The following is a 15094-nucleotide window of genomic DNA, read 5'->3' as shown; positions in this document are numbered from 1 at the left end:
ATGCCAGAGAGAAAAGAAGACGGGTCATGGAAAGACTGACGGATTCAAATTCCATCTTAGTGTGGGAGTCTTCTCTCGCCCACCCTGCATCCTGACACAGCAGGCAGGGTCCCGACTCCATGTGAGAACAAGTTAGAGGCCATGCTTTAGTCTGGGCTGGTGCTCTGCGCTGTCACTCACCTGTGCCATTGGCCAAGCCACTGTGGCTTGGGTTCTTGAGAGGCTGATGCTGTCGGCTGCTAGTACCGGGGCTCTGCTCACCAGTTGCTGTTCTGGCTGAACCACCTGAATGTCTGTGTGTCCTGGGGGTTCAAAATATAAAGCAGACAGATATAAGTCACTGTGAAAAAGACAGAGGTGTGCCCCACCTAACTCACTGTATTCCCTCTCTTGCTATTTATGGGAAATAAGCCCCGTAATAGTCCTTCTGGTCTTTGACTCGACAGAAGCTGGCCCTGAATGGAGAGACCCATGTAAGCTTCCTTCTTGGTAAAAGCACAGAAGGCAACTTTCGGTAAACTTTTCCATTTGAAGTAAACAAATCCAGAGTGAATTTCCCCCACATCTGAAATAACTGGCAAAATATCCCGTGACCATCACATTATTTTTATTGGGCTTGAATGTAAGAAATAAACAAGAATCACTGAACAGGCTACAGATGACATGTTTCTCCCATTGGCCAAAAAAGAGCCCAAAACTTATCCAAATCCATATTCTCTATGGCTAGAAACATGCTTGCCTTGGGAATAAAAGTCAAGGGGCATTAGACAACTGCAACCAATGTGTATGTTGACATGTTTTATCTAGGAAAGGTGATTCAACATCCATGCAAGTAAATGAGGAACAAATGCAGAGAGGGATCTGTACCGCAAGGAAAATGGTGGAATACAGTGGCAGAGGCTCGATCTAACATCTTCAGAGGACACAAGGCAACAGACAGTACATGTTCTCACGGTCCTGTGGTGGCTTGATTTTGTTCACTTGATGGAAATGTCTAAGCTTCCCTGCCTTTCTCAGTTTTGTCAAAGGAGGTTATTCTACTTCCTACTCATTATATACTACTTTTCAACAGTGAGATGATTTAAGTACTACCCAGTGAAGAAAAGACCACCCCTCTCCAGGCAGAGAAACAGAGATCCAGAGAACAATTTACAACCACGGGACTCGGGGCAGTGACAATACCACCAACAATAAACGTGAAAACAATGACTATGGAAGAATTTAATATTCATTGAGCTGGAATATTATGTTCCAGGTACCTGTGGTGTGCTGTGCACTTTGCATATATTATCTCATTTAACCTGGCAACCCTAGAGGTGGCTTACTATTATTATGCTCATTTTACAGGTGAAAACAGACACCGAGAAAGTGAGCAATGGCGCAAAGATTCGAATCCAGATGCTCTAAGGTCAAGAGCCCACGCTCTCTGGTTGGAGGCTGGGGGTGGGAAGCCTGGACTTAAGCTGAATCCCTTCCAGGTTATTCACTGGTCATTTGGTCAATGGCGAGACGAAGACCTCTAATAGAAAGTTCCCAGAAATAGTCACAAATGTAGAAAATAAACTTATAGTTACCAGGGGATAAGCAGGGGAAGGGATAAATTGGAAGACTGGGATTGACACATACACACTACTATATATAAAATAGATAACTAATAAGGACCTACTGTATAATAGCACAGGGAACTCAACTCAATATCCTGTAATGGCCTATATGGGAAAAGAATCTAAAAAAGAGTGGATAGGGACTTCCGTCGTGGTCCAGTGGTTAAGACTTCACCTTCCAATGCAGGGGGTGCAGGTTCGATCCCTGGTCAGGGAGCTAAGATCCCACACGCCTCGGGACCAAAAAACCAAAACATAAAACAGAAACAATATTGTAAGAAATTCAATAAAGACTTTTAAAATGGTCCACATCAAAAATCTTTAAAAAAAAAAAAAGAGTGCATATATGTATAACAGATTCACTTTGCTGTACACCTGAAACTAACACAACTTTGTAAATCAACTATACCCCAATAAAATTTTTTAAAAAATAAACAGCAACAATAAGAAAGAAAAAAGAAAGAAAGAAAGAAAAAAAGAAAGGAAGAAAGGAAGGAAGGAAGAAAGGAAGGAAGAAAGAAAGCTCCCCCCACTGGGAGGCTCCATACCCACCAGAACATCTCTGCTGGTGAGACATTCTGGTCCCGTATGTTGGGACAAACTTACAGCGCAACAAACTCAGAGATTCCTGGAGGAATAAGAAGTGCCTCCACTGACTACCTTCTCCAACACGATGAGTATAAACCAAAATGCTAACAGTGATTATCTTTGGACGTTGGGAATATGGATGCCTTTAGTGTTTCCTTTGTGCTTTTCTGGGTTTTTCTGATTTTCTTCATTAAGCATGTCTACTTTTGAGCAAGGAAGAAACACAATTATTTAAAAAGAAAAAATAAAGTTTTTTCTTGGGGCCAAAACTACAAAAAGAAAAAAAAAGAAGAAGAAAAAGAAACCTAGCAAACCCTGGAGCCCTTTGTACCTAAGGCTGCATGGCACTTAAAAATGGATAGAGAGAGTACAACTGAGCTGTGGAAATAAAGATTTAATTTGGACTCTCTTTTTCCGTCTTATTTTTCCCTGAGCTAATTTCATAAATCAAAGCTGTCAATCACACCTCAGTCAAGAAAAATATCTCAGAGTCCCCACTCCATGGGAAGGAATATTAATATTGAGCATTTCACCATAAGTCCTCTTCGAAAGCAGAATGAGTGCAGACTGTTCCAAAGGGAAAGATGGTCGTTAGCCACTGGTGAATGTGCGTATATGTGTTGAGGGCAGAGAGCTTGAGAGAGATCAAATTGGTTAATAGAAGGTTTATTTCAGACAAGAATCCCCTTAAAAGGACAAAAGAAGGGCTTCCCTGGTGGCGCAGTGGTTAAGAATCCGCCTGCCAAGGCAGGGAACACAGGTTCGAGCCTTGGTCCAGGAAAATCCCACATGCCGCGGAGCAACTAAGCCCATGCGCCACAGCTACTGAACCTGCGCTCTACAGCCCACGAGCCACAAATACTGAGCCCGCACGACACAACTACTGAAGCCCGCGTGCCTAGAGCCCATGCTCCGCAACAAGAGAAGCCACTGCAATGAGAAGCCTGTGCACCGCAGCAAAGAGTAGGCCCCGCTCGCTGCAACTAGAGAAAGCCCGCACGCAGCAACAAAGACCCAGTGCAGCCAAAAATAAATTAATTAATTTTAAAAAAAAAAAGGACAAAAGAAAAAAAGCCTCTGTGATTTTGTACTCACAGCCCACAGCAGAGGGCTCACCCCTCTGGGCGCAGCAGGCCACAAGGCAGGGGGTCGGGGGGCAGCATAGAAAATGCGACACTCGTTGTGTCACACGCACGGACTCTGACAGGCCCGTGATTCCTTCTAAGGTCCTGGGCTCCTTGTCCCTCTGCAGAGCAGCTGGGCGTGACAACAGGGTGGGTCCCATTACTCTCCTAGCCCCTCCCTCCCTTCCCCAAAGGGGCATGTGGTCAGAGTTGAGAGAGAATACTTTCAGAAATGTTCAACCACTAATGACAGCAGCACACTCTGAATGACAGGCTGGTGCAGAGCCGGGATTAGCCTGTAAGCCAGGGGCAGCTGGGACCACTTTGTGTGAATTGCCACCTCCCTGCCCGTGGCCCACGGCCACCCAGCTACCCACCGACCCCATACACACACACACACACACACACACACACACAAACACCCTTCCCCCAGATTCTTCTCTTGCCCTAAATCTGGAGGTTCCACTGTTCCCCTCTTGAATTACCTTTAAAATAAGACTCTTAGAAGGAAGAGAAGGCCTCAAAGTTTGAGGACAATCTTCTCTTCAGCAGTTTCCTCTCTGGGAGGTCACTCAACCCTTAAAAGATGGGACTGTGTTGTGATTAAAAGCTGGCCCAAAAGCTGAAACCACACACCATAAGCCAAAATAGTACCAGGACACAAGCGGGGCGATGGGGTGGAGATGAGCTGGGCCCCACCACAGGCAGCCTGGCTTTGGCTCTGCCAATGACTTCAACCTTGGCCTGATCCCTCCACCACCTTGGGGGCGGGAGGGAGGAGCTATGCAGCCCCTGGGGCAGTCAGAAGAAGGCAGAACGGCAAAATTCCATGAATGGTTGGTTTTAAGTCACCTAGTTACAGAGATTCAGCTCTCACTACCCCACGTGCCTCTCAAAATACTGGTGTGAAGTTACCTAAGTTCCTCCCTCAGATCAGAAACTAAGACCCCCCTAAGGAATGCCAGTCAAGGTCAGGGCCCTGGGATTCTCTCTCCACTCTGCAGAAAGAGAACTGATGCAGGTGAGGTCTCCAGGAGAGGGCTCTTGGCTGTCCCTTGCCATTCAAGCTTTGACATTCGTAGCACTGGCCTCAGTCCTCAGCTGACCCTGAGAGCCACAGCCTCCAATGTTGTGGGACACCCTGCATTGCTCTGCATGAAGGCCAGAGAATTGCATTCAATCATTATCTTCTGAGCACTAGGTCCTGTTCTAGGGCTAGCAACAAAACAGAAAGAGCCGCTGATCTCAAGGAGCTTACATCTTAGTGGAAATGCGGTAATTTGTACTTCTGCTCAGAAACAAATTTGCATCACACCCTACAATGCCAGTGTGTGAGAGAGCCACTTGTCTAGTGAGTGAGCCTGCCTGATAACTTGGCATTGTCACCCAGTGCAGCTTTGTTGCTCATCACATATGTAATAGTTTATGTGGGGTAATTAAACAAAACAAAACTTTGTTTAAATAAAAAAGCCAGCCCTAGCATCAGTAATGCAAATGAAAACAAAATGAAGAGTCAAAAAAAGTGATGGCTCACAGACACGAAAACAAAAATTTTTGCTAAATTAAAAAATGAAATTCTAAATTTGGTGGTCACTCAGAATTTGGGATTGATAAATCTACCACATCCTTTATGAGGAAATGGATTTAAAAAGTAGTCGGTGGCTTCATCAAAATTTAAAACTCCTGCTCTCCCAAAGACACTATCAAGAAAATGAAAAGACAGTCCCTAGACTGGGAAAAATCATTTGCCAGATACCTATCTGATAAAGGATTTATTTCTAGAAAAAAAAACCTCTCAAAACTCAATAATAAAAAGAATAAACCAATAAAAATAATCAAAAGATTTTAAAAGAGAAGATCTACAAACAGCAAATTAGCACATGAAAGATGCTCAACATCATTAGTCATTAGGGAAATACAAATTAAAACGACAATGAGGTAACATCACACAACTGTTAGAATGGACAAAGTAAAAACAAAACAAAACAAACCTAGAAAATCACACACACACAAACAAAAACAAAACAAAAAAACCTGCCAGTAACAGTAGTGGTGAGAACACAAAGCACCTGGGACTCTCAAACACTGCTGGAGGGAACACAACGTGGCACTATCGCTTTGGAAAAGAGTTTGGCAGTCTCTTATAAAGTTAGACATGCACTTAGCATACGAACCAACAATCCTATGCCTAGGTATTTACGCAAGAGAAATGAAAACGTTTACGTGAAACCTGTAGGCAAATTATAGTGACTTTATTCATAATTTCCAAAAACATAAACAACCCAAACTGGTGAATGAACAGACAGACTGTGGTACATCCACACAGTGAAATACTACTCAGTAAATAAAGGGATTGAACTACTGATGATGCAACAACATAGATGAATCACAAATGCATTATGCTAAGTGGAAGAAGACAGACACAAAAGGCTACAGAGTATATCCATCCATTTTTATGACATTTAGGAAGAGGTAAAACTGTAGGGAAAGGAAGCAATTAGTATCTGCCAAGAGCTGGAGAAAGAAGTAGGGGCTGACTATAAAGGGGCATGAGGGAACTTCTGGGGGAGATGAAACTTTCAATATCTTGATTATGGTAGTGGTTACCAGATGCTATACTTTTATCAAACTGTACATTGCATAGGGGGCGTTTTATTGTATACCTCCATAAACCTATCTTCATTATTTTAAAAAGCAATTTGTGTGTTTCAGTCACTGCAAAAACAGCTCATCATGGGCTTCCCTGGTGGCGCAGTGGTTGAGAGTCCGCCTGCCAATGCAGGGGACACGGGTTCATGCCCCGGTCCGGGAAGATCTCACATGCCACGGGGTGGCTGGGCCCATGAGCCATGGCCAATGAGCCTGCGCGTCCGGAGCCTGTGCTCCGCAATGGGAGAGGCCACAACAGTGAGAGGCCCGTGTACCACAAAAAAAAAAAAAAAAAAACAGCTCATCACGTGAGAAAAAATTAAAGTTTTAAAAGGCAGGTAACTTGGGACTTCCCTGGTGGTCCAGTGGTTAAGAATCCGCCTTCCAATGCAGGGGACAAGGGTTCGATCCCTGGTCGGGGAACTAAGATCCCACGTGTCGTGGGGCAACTAAGCCTGTGCGCCACAACTAGAGAGCCCATGCGCCGCAACTACTGAACCCACACGCTCTGGAGCCCACGCACCACAACTAGAGAGAAACCCATATGAGGCAATGAAGAGCCTGTGCACCACAATGAAAGATCCTGCGTGCCGCAGCTAAGACCCGACACAGCCATAAATAAATAAATATATAAATTTTTTTAAAGGCATGTAACTTATGGTATGAGGATAGCCCCCTCCCAAAAATAAAACACCCAGAAAACAAGAACCTTGATGGGAATGTGATTCAGGTAATACTCAGGACTCTACAAACACTCTGTATTAATAAATATAGGGATTCTTCAAAGCCTGGGGACACATCTCTCCTAAATGTCAAGAATTCGTGGCTGGGCTTCCCTGGTGGCACAGTGGTTGACAGTCCGCCTGCCGATGCAGGGGACACGGGTTCATGCCGCAGTCCGGGAAGATCCCACATACCGCGGAGTGGCTGGGCCCGTGAGCCATGGCCGCTGAGCCTGCGCGTCCGGAGCCTGTGCTCCGCAACGGGAGAGGCCACAACAGTGAGAGGCCCGCGTACCGCAAAAAAAGAATTCATGGCTGACCGGATACCGGGTGCCAAGCATACTTTTCTATCTTGGTAAAAGAGGCCCAGGATACTAAAGGGAGGTTCTTTGACCTCAGAATTCAAGCCCATTAGCTCAGCAAAAGAGAAGTTTCAGGGTAGAACTACTGATGGTGGGGTTTTCCTCCATTTAAATTAAAAAAAAAACAAAAAACAGATACAGAAGTTAAAAATTGTCTAATAATCTTTTTTTCTACATCTTTATTAGAGTATAATTGCTTTACAATGGTGTGTTAGTTTCTGCTTTATAACAAAGTGAATCAGTTATACATATACATATGTTCCCATAGCCTAATAATCTTAAAACTCTTCTCACACTCCAATCCAGGGAATCGATTTTTGCCTGGATGACTAGAACCAAGAGGGCGGCCCCTCCTCCAAGTCCTCTTAACTGGGCATTGTCTTTTAATAGCAGCATGGAAACAAAACTGAGTGAGGCTGGGCTGGTTTCCAGTAAAAGAACCAGAAAAAGAAAAAAACAAAAAAAGAACACCAGCCACTTAAAATAGAAGCATGGAGGGAAAAAATGGGAAGTGGTGATGGGAAAAGAAACGTTTTCCACCATTCAGAGAGGTGTCACTAAGCAAACCTGCTCCCACCTACAGCCGCCTCAATTCTTCCTTCTCATTCAAATGTGGAGGGGGGGCGGGGGGAGGGGGAGGGGGATAAAAAGGAGAGGTGAAAAGGGAAAGGCGCAATTAGAGTTAAAAATGGGGCCATCCGAGTCATTCCAAGGGTAATTTATGGCTCCACTCCACACCCTACCTCTAGCTGCCAGCCTCAGAAACGACAGGAAAGGTAAAAATAAAACTGCTGCAAGTCCATTCTACGTGACAGAAAGACAAGTGATTTACTTTTGCCCAACCTGGAATATAGAGCAAGCTTCTCAATGGTGGCAGCTTCCTGAGACTAAAAAAAATCATTTTAAGAGAGAAAATACAATAAATTTTGACTCACCTCATCTCATCCCAGGTTGCATGTTGGGCTTCACTAAAAAGAACACTCAAACGCCCTCCCAAACTTGACCGAGAGATGAAGTCCAGGGGAAGCGGTCACTGTCTCGTTCCACCCCACCCCCGCTCGGGGCAGGAGGGGATGATCTGAGGTTCCTTGAACACAGAGGGCAGTCCCTGACTTATTTGTCCCATGTCCTGAGATGGTACAAGGGCATGGGATGCTCTAGCAGCTCAGGAGATGAGCGTGGTGGACCATCTGCCTCCACTGACATGCAGGAGGAAGCTGCACAGGGCTGACCCTGAATACGGAGCTCCAGCTTCTGCTACAGGTGGGCCAGAAAAGTATCTCCACCTTCTTCCTCCCGGCATCACATCTTGTTTGAACTGGCCCAGCCCAGAGTGTCCCTGTGCTACAGCCCCAGACCTGAAAGAGCCACAGGGGACCCTGCGGAACGAGGGATGACAGTATACGGGGCGTTATTTCTAAGTGTTCTGACAACGAATCGCAAAGGCAGGGATTCAGCAGGAGGGAGGTAAGCTCCTAAAAGAATATGTTCAACGGACATTCCTCCAAACCTCCCTCTAAACTCCTCCCAAGGAAAATTCAGAGCCTTTGCAGATCTACTCGCCTGGCATCCTCTTCTCTGGACTCTTCACCCAGTTGGCTTCTCATCCAAATCTTAGTCTAAATGTCCCTCACCTCCCAGCCTGCACTAAACTCCCTTTAATTCTTTTCACACAGCATTCTAAACTTTTCCCTTATGGCACTTCCATTTGTGATTATATGTTTATCTGTTTAATGTCTGACTTCAACGAGGCCCATGAGGGTAGGACCCTGTCTGTTTTGTGTACCTTTGTATAACCAGCACCTAGAATGCGCTTGGCCCCAGAGTAGGCATATAAAAACATTTGCTGAATGAATAAAAGAAGCAAGCTCTCAAGCACAAAAGCACTCTTGGGCCTGTAACCTCTAATACTTCCCATGGTTGTGGCAACCAGTCCTCACCTCCCCATCTCCCTCCACCCTTTTAAAGAATGGAATCCGTGCTAAGAGATGGAATCCACAATCTACCAGGTATTGAGAAGTGTCAGAGCTAGTGTCTTCCAGAAAGGTTAGCCCTGAACATCATGTAAAAACATTCTCTAGGGCTTCCCTGCTGGCGCAGTGGTGGAGAGTCCGCCTGCCGATGCAGGGGACACGGGTTCGTGCCCCGGTTCGGGAAGATCCCGCATGCGGTGGAGAGGCTGGGCCCGTGAGCCATGGCCGCTGGGCCTGCGCGTCCGGAGTCTGTGCTATGGGAGAGGCCACAACAGTGAGAGGCCCGTGTACCGCAAAAAAAAAAAAAAAAACATTCTCTAGCATCAGGGTCTACAGATAAAAATCATTTCATTAGACTCATTACTAAAATTGCAAGACAATCTTCAAATCCAACCAAATTTTATGTTTCATGGTTTTTTTTGTTCTAGCTATAATTTTCAAGTGCTCTCCAACAGGTGAAGACTAGGCAAGTGATTAAATATGGGATTTAAGAAAGATACCTTCTGTGGTCGGCAGAATTTCTAAAATGCCCCTCCTCCCAAAGACACCCCACCCTAATGCCTAAAACTAGGGAATATGATGATATATCACACCCTTGATTATGTTATTATATGGCACATGATATTACCATAATAATATATGATAATATTATGATATTATATGGCACAGCTGACCTTAAGAAAGGGACATGAGGGAATTCCCTGGTAGTCCAGTGGTTAGGACTCGGCACTTTCACTGCTGGGGCCCAGGTTCAATCTCCGGTCGGGACTGCCATGCCGTGTGGCCAAATAAAAAATAATAAATGTATTTAAAAATAAGAAAGAAAGGGATATCATGCAGATGGGTCCAATCTAATGACATAATCTAAAAGCAGAACACTTTCTCCAGCAGTTGTCAAAAGTGGAGGGCAGAAGAGAAAATCAGACGGATTCAAAGCACGAGGGAAATCTGACACACCCTTGCCAGCTTGATGATGAGTGGGGTGGGGGGGGTACATATGAGAAGAAGTGTGGATGGCCTTAATAAGGAGCTGAGTAAGACCTCACTGAGAGCCAGCGAGGAAATGGGAACTCAGTCCTACAATGACTCAGTCAATGGCTCGAATCAGCTTTGAAGCAAATTCTTCCTTAGTTTCCAGATAAGCATGCAGCCCTGCTGACACCTTGATTTTGGCCTTGTGAGACCCTAAGGAGACCAGTCAGCCAGCTATGGTGTCCTCGTCTTCTGACCTACAGAACTGTGAGCTCACAAATGATGCTGTTCTAAGTCCTAAATTCGTGGTCATTTGTTACACAGCAGTTGAAAACTAATAGATCCTCTCAGCACAAATAAATGTCAGTTTCCACAGAAGAAGATACTAATTTTCAAATATACGGCTAGGTAATTCTTGCTGAGCACCCCACCTCACTCTGTTAGAAGGCCTTATACAGAGATGGAGATGCCCTATGGAATCAGTGCTCATCTCATAGGGACGCATTTCCACGATCCAAATGTCCTTTATGAGACACGCATTCCTCACATTCAACCATCACTTGGGGATTTGAACAGCTATATATATGTGGGACATTACTGTTCTCAGAGGGTAAGTAAGTAACTCTCTTTCCTGGTAGAGTTCAGGCACATGGACTTCACACATTCTTTTTCCAAGCAAGACGTATTTATGTGTCAACTTATCTCTGATTCCAACGTTAACCTTAAAAGTTGCAAGGATTTGAGTAGAACAGTCCATGTAAAGGGTTCAAAGTGGAAATATCAATCATGAAGAAAAAAACAGGAGGAACAGGAGGGACAGAGCAGGCAGTGGGAACCCACCACATTCTTGGTGGTCCGGCTAAGCCTTGGAAAGCACAAGGCCGTCCTGATAAAAAGTCTCCCCTGTAACCTGTGCCCCTGAAACCGCCACTTCTCAGGGAGTCAGGGTGCCAAGGAATGTAAACCAGTAGGAAGACCCACCCCAAAGTCCTGGCAAGTGAGAAGCAGGAACACAAGACTCTTTCAACTCAACAAGGATTTATTGAGCTGCTGCTACGTGCGGCAAAGCACTATTCTAGGCCCTGGTAGGGACACAAAGATGCATAAGGTCCAGATGAGTTTGGCTGAGAACTCAGCACCACTCCCCCTGTACCGCTCCCCACCTCCAAAAGAAGGAGTGCTGTAGATGGAAGAGGAAAAACTAACTCCTCAGGAGTCCCCAGTTCACCATTCTTTTCTAAGTGTAAAGCAAAATTGTATGATGTGATTTAAAATAAAGCTTTTTGCTTACCTTTTTTAAGGTAAATTTTTTAAGGTAAAATTTTAAAGAAAAAGAACCATGTCCTCATCTCCCCTTCTCCTTCACAAAATAACAATTATTCATACCATCTCCTATTCTAGACTTTTGCTAATCTCATGTTAAAAAGTGTTGTTGTTTTCTCATTTTAAAGTTGTACCTTCAAAGGCCATTTATAAGCACACAAAATAGACCCAACACGTAGATGTGCCATAAAAGTCCAAGTAAAGTCCAAGTCCAAACAGAAAATCTTCAGACAGGGAGCCTGGGTAGAAATTCTTGTTCTCTTTACACTGTTAGGTGCAGAATTTCACACTCCATTATCAAATAATCAGTGAGCCAAAGATACCTTCAACTCATCAAGACAAAGAAAAGGCAGGCCAAACACAAAGTTAGCTTAGCAAAGGGAAACAAGGAAGGCAGGACAGATAGCAATTAAAAGGCAAGAAGATAAAAAGATAGCATCTTTGGAGAAGACTCCAAAGATCTCGAGAATCACAAGAAACATAAATGGACTAACCGTGAGAGCTTAAAGATAAAAGGTATCATATTGGTTTGGGGTTTTTTTCAACCCTTTTTTTTTTTTTTTTTTTTTTGCGGTACGCGGGCCTCTCACTGTTGTGGTCTCTCCCGTGTGGAGCACAGGCTCCGGACGCGCAGGCTCAGCGGCCATGGCTCACGGGCCCAACCGCTCCGCGGCATGTGGGATCTTCCCGGACCGGGGCACGAACCCGTGTCCCCTGCATCGGCAGGCGGACTCTCAACCACTGCGCCACCAGGGAAGCCCTCAACCTTTTTTTTTTTAATTTAAATATAGTTGTCATATAAATTACATTAGTTTCAGGTATACGACATAGTGGTTCAACATTTATATACATTCCGAATTGATCACCACAATGTCTAGTTACCATCTGTTACCATACGAAGTGATTACAATATTATTGACTACATTCCCGACATCGTACATACGTCACCATGATTTATTTTATAACTGAAAGCCTGCATCTCTTAATCCTCTTCACCTATTTCTCCCAACCTCCCACGCACCTCATACTATTTGTTAAAAATCCCATTAAATGCTGTTGCAAGCAACACCATCTAATATATAAGCATCCAAAAGGCTGAAACTAAATGTGTAGGGGAAAATATGCTGAGAAAACACAAAACAAAGGTCAGCTGGGGAAGCTATGTTAATGTCAAACCAAACAGATTTTTTTTTTTTTTTTTTTTTTTTTTTTTTTTGCGGTATGCGGGCCTCTCACTGTTGTGGCCCCTTCCATTGCGGAGCACAGGCTCCGGACGCGCAGGCTCAGCGGCCGTGGCTCACGGGCCCAGCCGCTCCGCGGCATGTGGGATCCTCCCGGACCGGGGCACGAACCCGTGTCCCCTGCATCGGCAGGCGGACTCTCAACCACTGCGCCACCAGGGAAGTCCCCCAAACAGATTTTTTAAATGATTTTTAAAATTCAGGCATATTTATTAATACATATAGTCAAATTCACCCTTTTTAAGGGTGCAGTTCAGTGAGTTTAAACAAATGCATACAGTTACCACCACCACAGTGAAGACATAAAACATTTCCATAGCCCCCCAAAACTTCTTGGTGCCCTTGGCAGTCAATCCCCCCCTCAATTCCCAACAACTGCTGACTGATTTCTGTCCCAATAACTGTGCCTTTTCCAGTATGTTATGTAAATGGAGTCACATAGAATGTAGCTTTTTGTGTCTGGCTTCTTGCACTTAGCATAACGCTTCTGAGAATCACCCATGTTGTTGTAGGCTGTTCCTTTTTATTGCTCAGAGCAAATAAATTTTAAGAGAAAAAACTCTAGAAAAAGAGAAGATCGTGAGATAAGGATAAAAGGTTCAATTCGCCCACAAGACGTACTTCAAATTTGTATTGTGGACAAAATAACCTTGAAATACGTAACGCAGAAATTCATGGGAATTCCCTGGTGGCACAGTGGTTAAGAATCAGCCTGCCAATGCAGAGGACACAGGTTCGAGCCCTGGTCTGGGAAGACCCCACATGCCGCGGAGCAACTAAACCTGTGCGCCACAACTACTGAAGCCCGTGTGCCCAGAGCCCAACAAAAGAGAAGCCACCGCAATGAGAAGCCTGCGCACCGCAACAAAGAGTAGCCCCTGCTCACTGCAACTAGAGAGAGCCCGTGCCCAGCAATGAAGACCCAACGCAGCCGTAAATAAATACATTTATTTTTTAAAAAAGGAAAGAAATTCATGGATATAATCTGGCCCTACCTGTTACTGCTGTCACCTCCTATTTTCCCTTCACTCCCTCCACTCCAGCCAGACTGGCCTCCTTCAACTCCAAAGGCACACTCCCAGCTCGGTTCCTTTGCAAGAGCCATTGCTCTGCCCAACATTCTTCCCTGAGATAGCCTCATGGATAACTCTCTCACCTTCTTCAAATCTTTGCTTATAGGTCACCTTCTTAATGATACCTCTCTTTTTGTTTGTTTTTTGCGGTATGTGGACCTCTCACTGCTGTGGCCTCTCCCGTTGCAGAGCACAGGCTCTGGACACACAAGCTCAGCGGCCATGGCTCACGGACCTAGCCGCTCCACGGCATGCGGGATCTTCCCGGACCGGGGCACGAACCCCTGTCCCCTGTATCGGCAGGCGGACTCTCAACCACTGCGCCACCAGGGAAGCCCTAATGATACCTCTCTTGACTGCATTATATAATTGTGCATCCTGCTATTGTGTAATACATTTATATATATATATTTTCACGTGGATCAAATTTGTTTTTTAAATAATGAAGATCAATAAAACCAGAAAAAAGAGGAACACTCTGGGATTCCACACTACTATAGATGCCAAGGCAGGCTACTTTTCCAGAAAGGACGAGTCCACAAGGTGAAACCTGCAGACAAGTCAGCTGGCCTTTTGTGGCTGTAATTTTGGCAGAATGATAGAGGCGGATGCTAGAATGAAGCGAACTAATACACAAATAGAGATAAGGATGGGAGACCCATAGAATATTAAGACTAATATCTTCACTATATTTTCAGTAAGTTATGGGTACATAACAACTTCAGGAACCCCTGTGGCATGTAGAGCGTAAAGCAATATAAATTCCGTGCTTCAGTTCTGTGACTATTTTTACCTAACGCAAAATGAAAAAGCTAAATATAGAATTGTTCCAGTGTTTGAAAGGAGTCGTTCTATTTAGGTTATGGAGCATGCCATCATAAAGACAGTCACTAAACCAAACCCCAAATCTCCACTTCCACAGACCTTGGCACTTTCAAAAGGAGCCATCCAGTGCCAACAGAATCCTAAAGGAAAAGTCTAACCTCACCTCACCAAACCACAACCACAAACACCATGGCTTCAGCAACCCTTTCCCCCACCATCCACATCTGTCCAAAGCATTTGCAGTCAGTTCTATTCCAATCTTTGATCATCCCATACCCAAACTGCTCAAGCTCCCATGACCAAAAAATTCTTTCTCTGAGATGCATACTCTTTTTATTGGTTTCTCTCTAAACTCTTTCCCTTTCAATCACAATTTTCTGGGACTGAGAAGTGCTAAAATCCAGACACAGATCTAGTTAAAATACAATAGAAATTTCACCCCATCCCCTAAATCGTGGAGACACTTATATTGGCCCCGTTGTTCACTGTCAGGAATACACTTTGATGTGCTCTAGATCTCCTAAGTTTGTTTTGCCCTGCATTCCTCCTCCTATGGATACGCTTTTAGAGGAATGACTCCGTCCCAGGTCCACAGAGCCTGCTAAGCACCAATCACAACCGTCATGGGGGATGCCACC

At 44.7% G+C, this 15094-nt stretch overlaps 1 protein-coding gene across 2 annotated transcripts in view; it reads right to left on the bottom strand.

Annotated features, from left to right (window-relative positions):
- Window positions 1-15094, bottom strand: part of WWP2 (WW domain containing E3 ubiquitin protein ligase 2) — a 144225-nt gene that overhangs the window by 59929 nt on the left and 69202 nt on the right. For both annotated transcript variants that reach the window (XM_030863490.2, XM_060289281.1), the window contains exon 7: window positions 181-302. In XM_030863490.2, the coding sequence (XP_030719350.1) occupies window positions 181-302 (122 nt within the window). The remainder of the gene's footprint in view (window positions 1-180; window positions 303-15094) is intronic.

This window comes from Globicephala melas, chromosome 19 (assembly GCF_963455315.2).
Source record: "Globicephala melas chromosome 19, mGloMel1.2, whole genome shotgun sequence".
In the NCBI taxonomy this organism is placed as follows: Eukaryota; Metazoa; Chordata; class Mammalia; order Artiodactyla; family Delphinidae; genus Globicephala; species Globicephala melas.
Note: the sequence above shows the minus strand (reverse complement) of the source record. Positions and strands in the feature narration are given on the sequence as shown.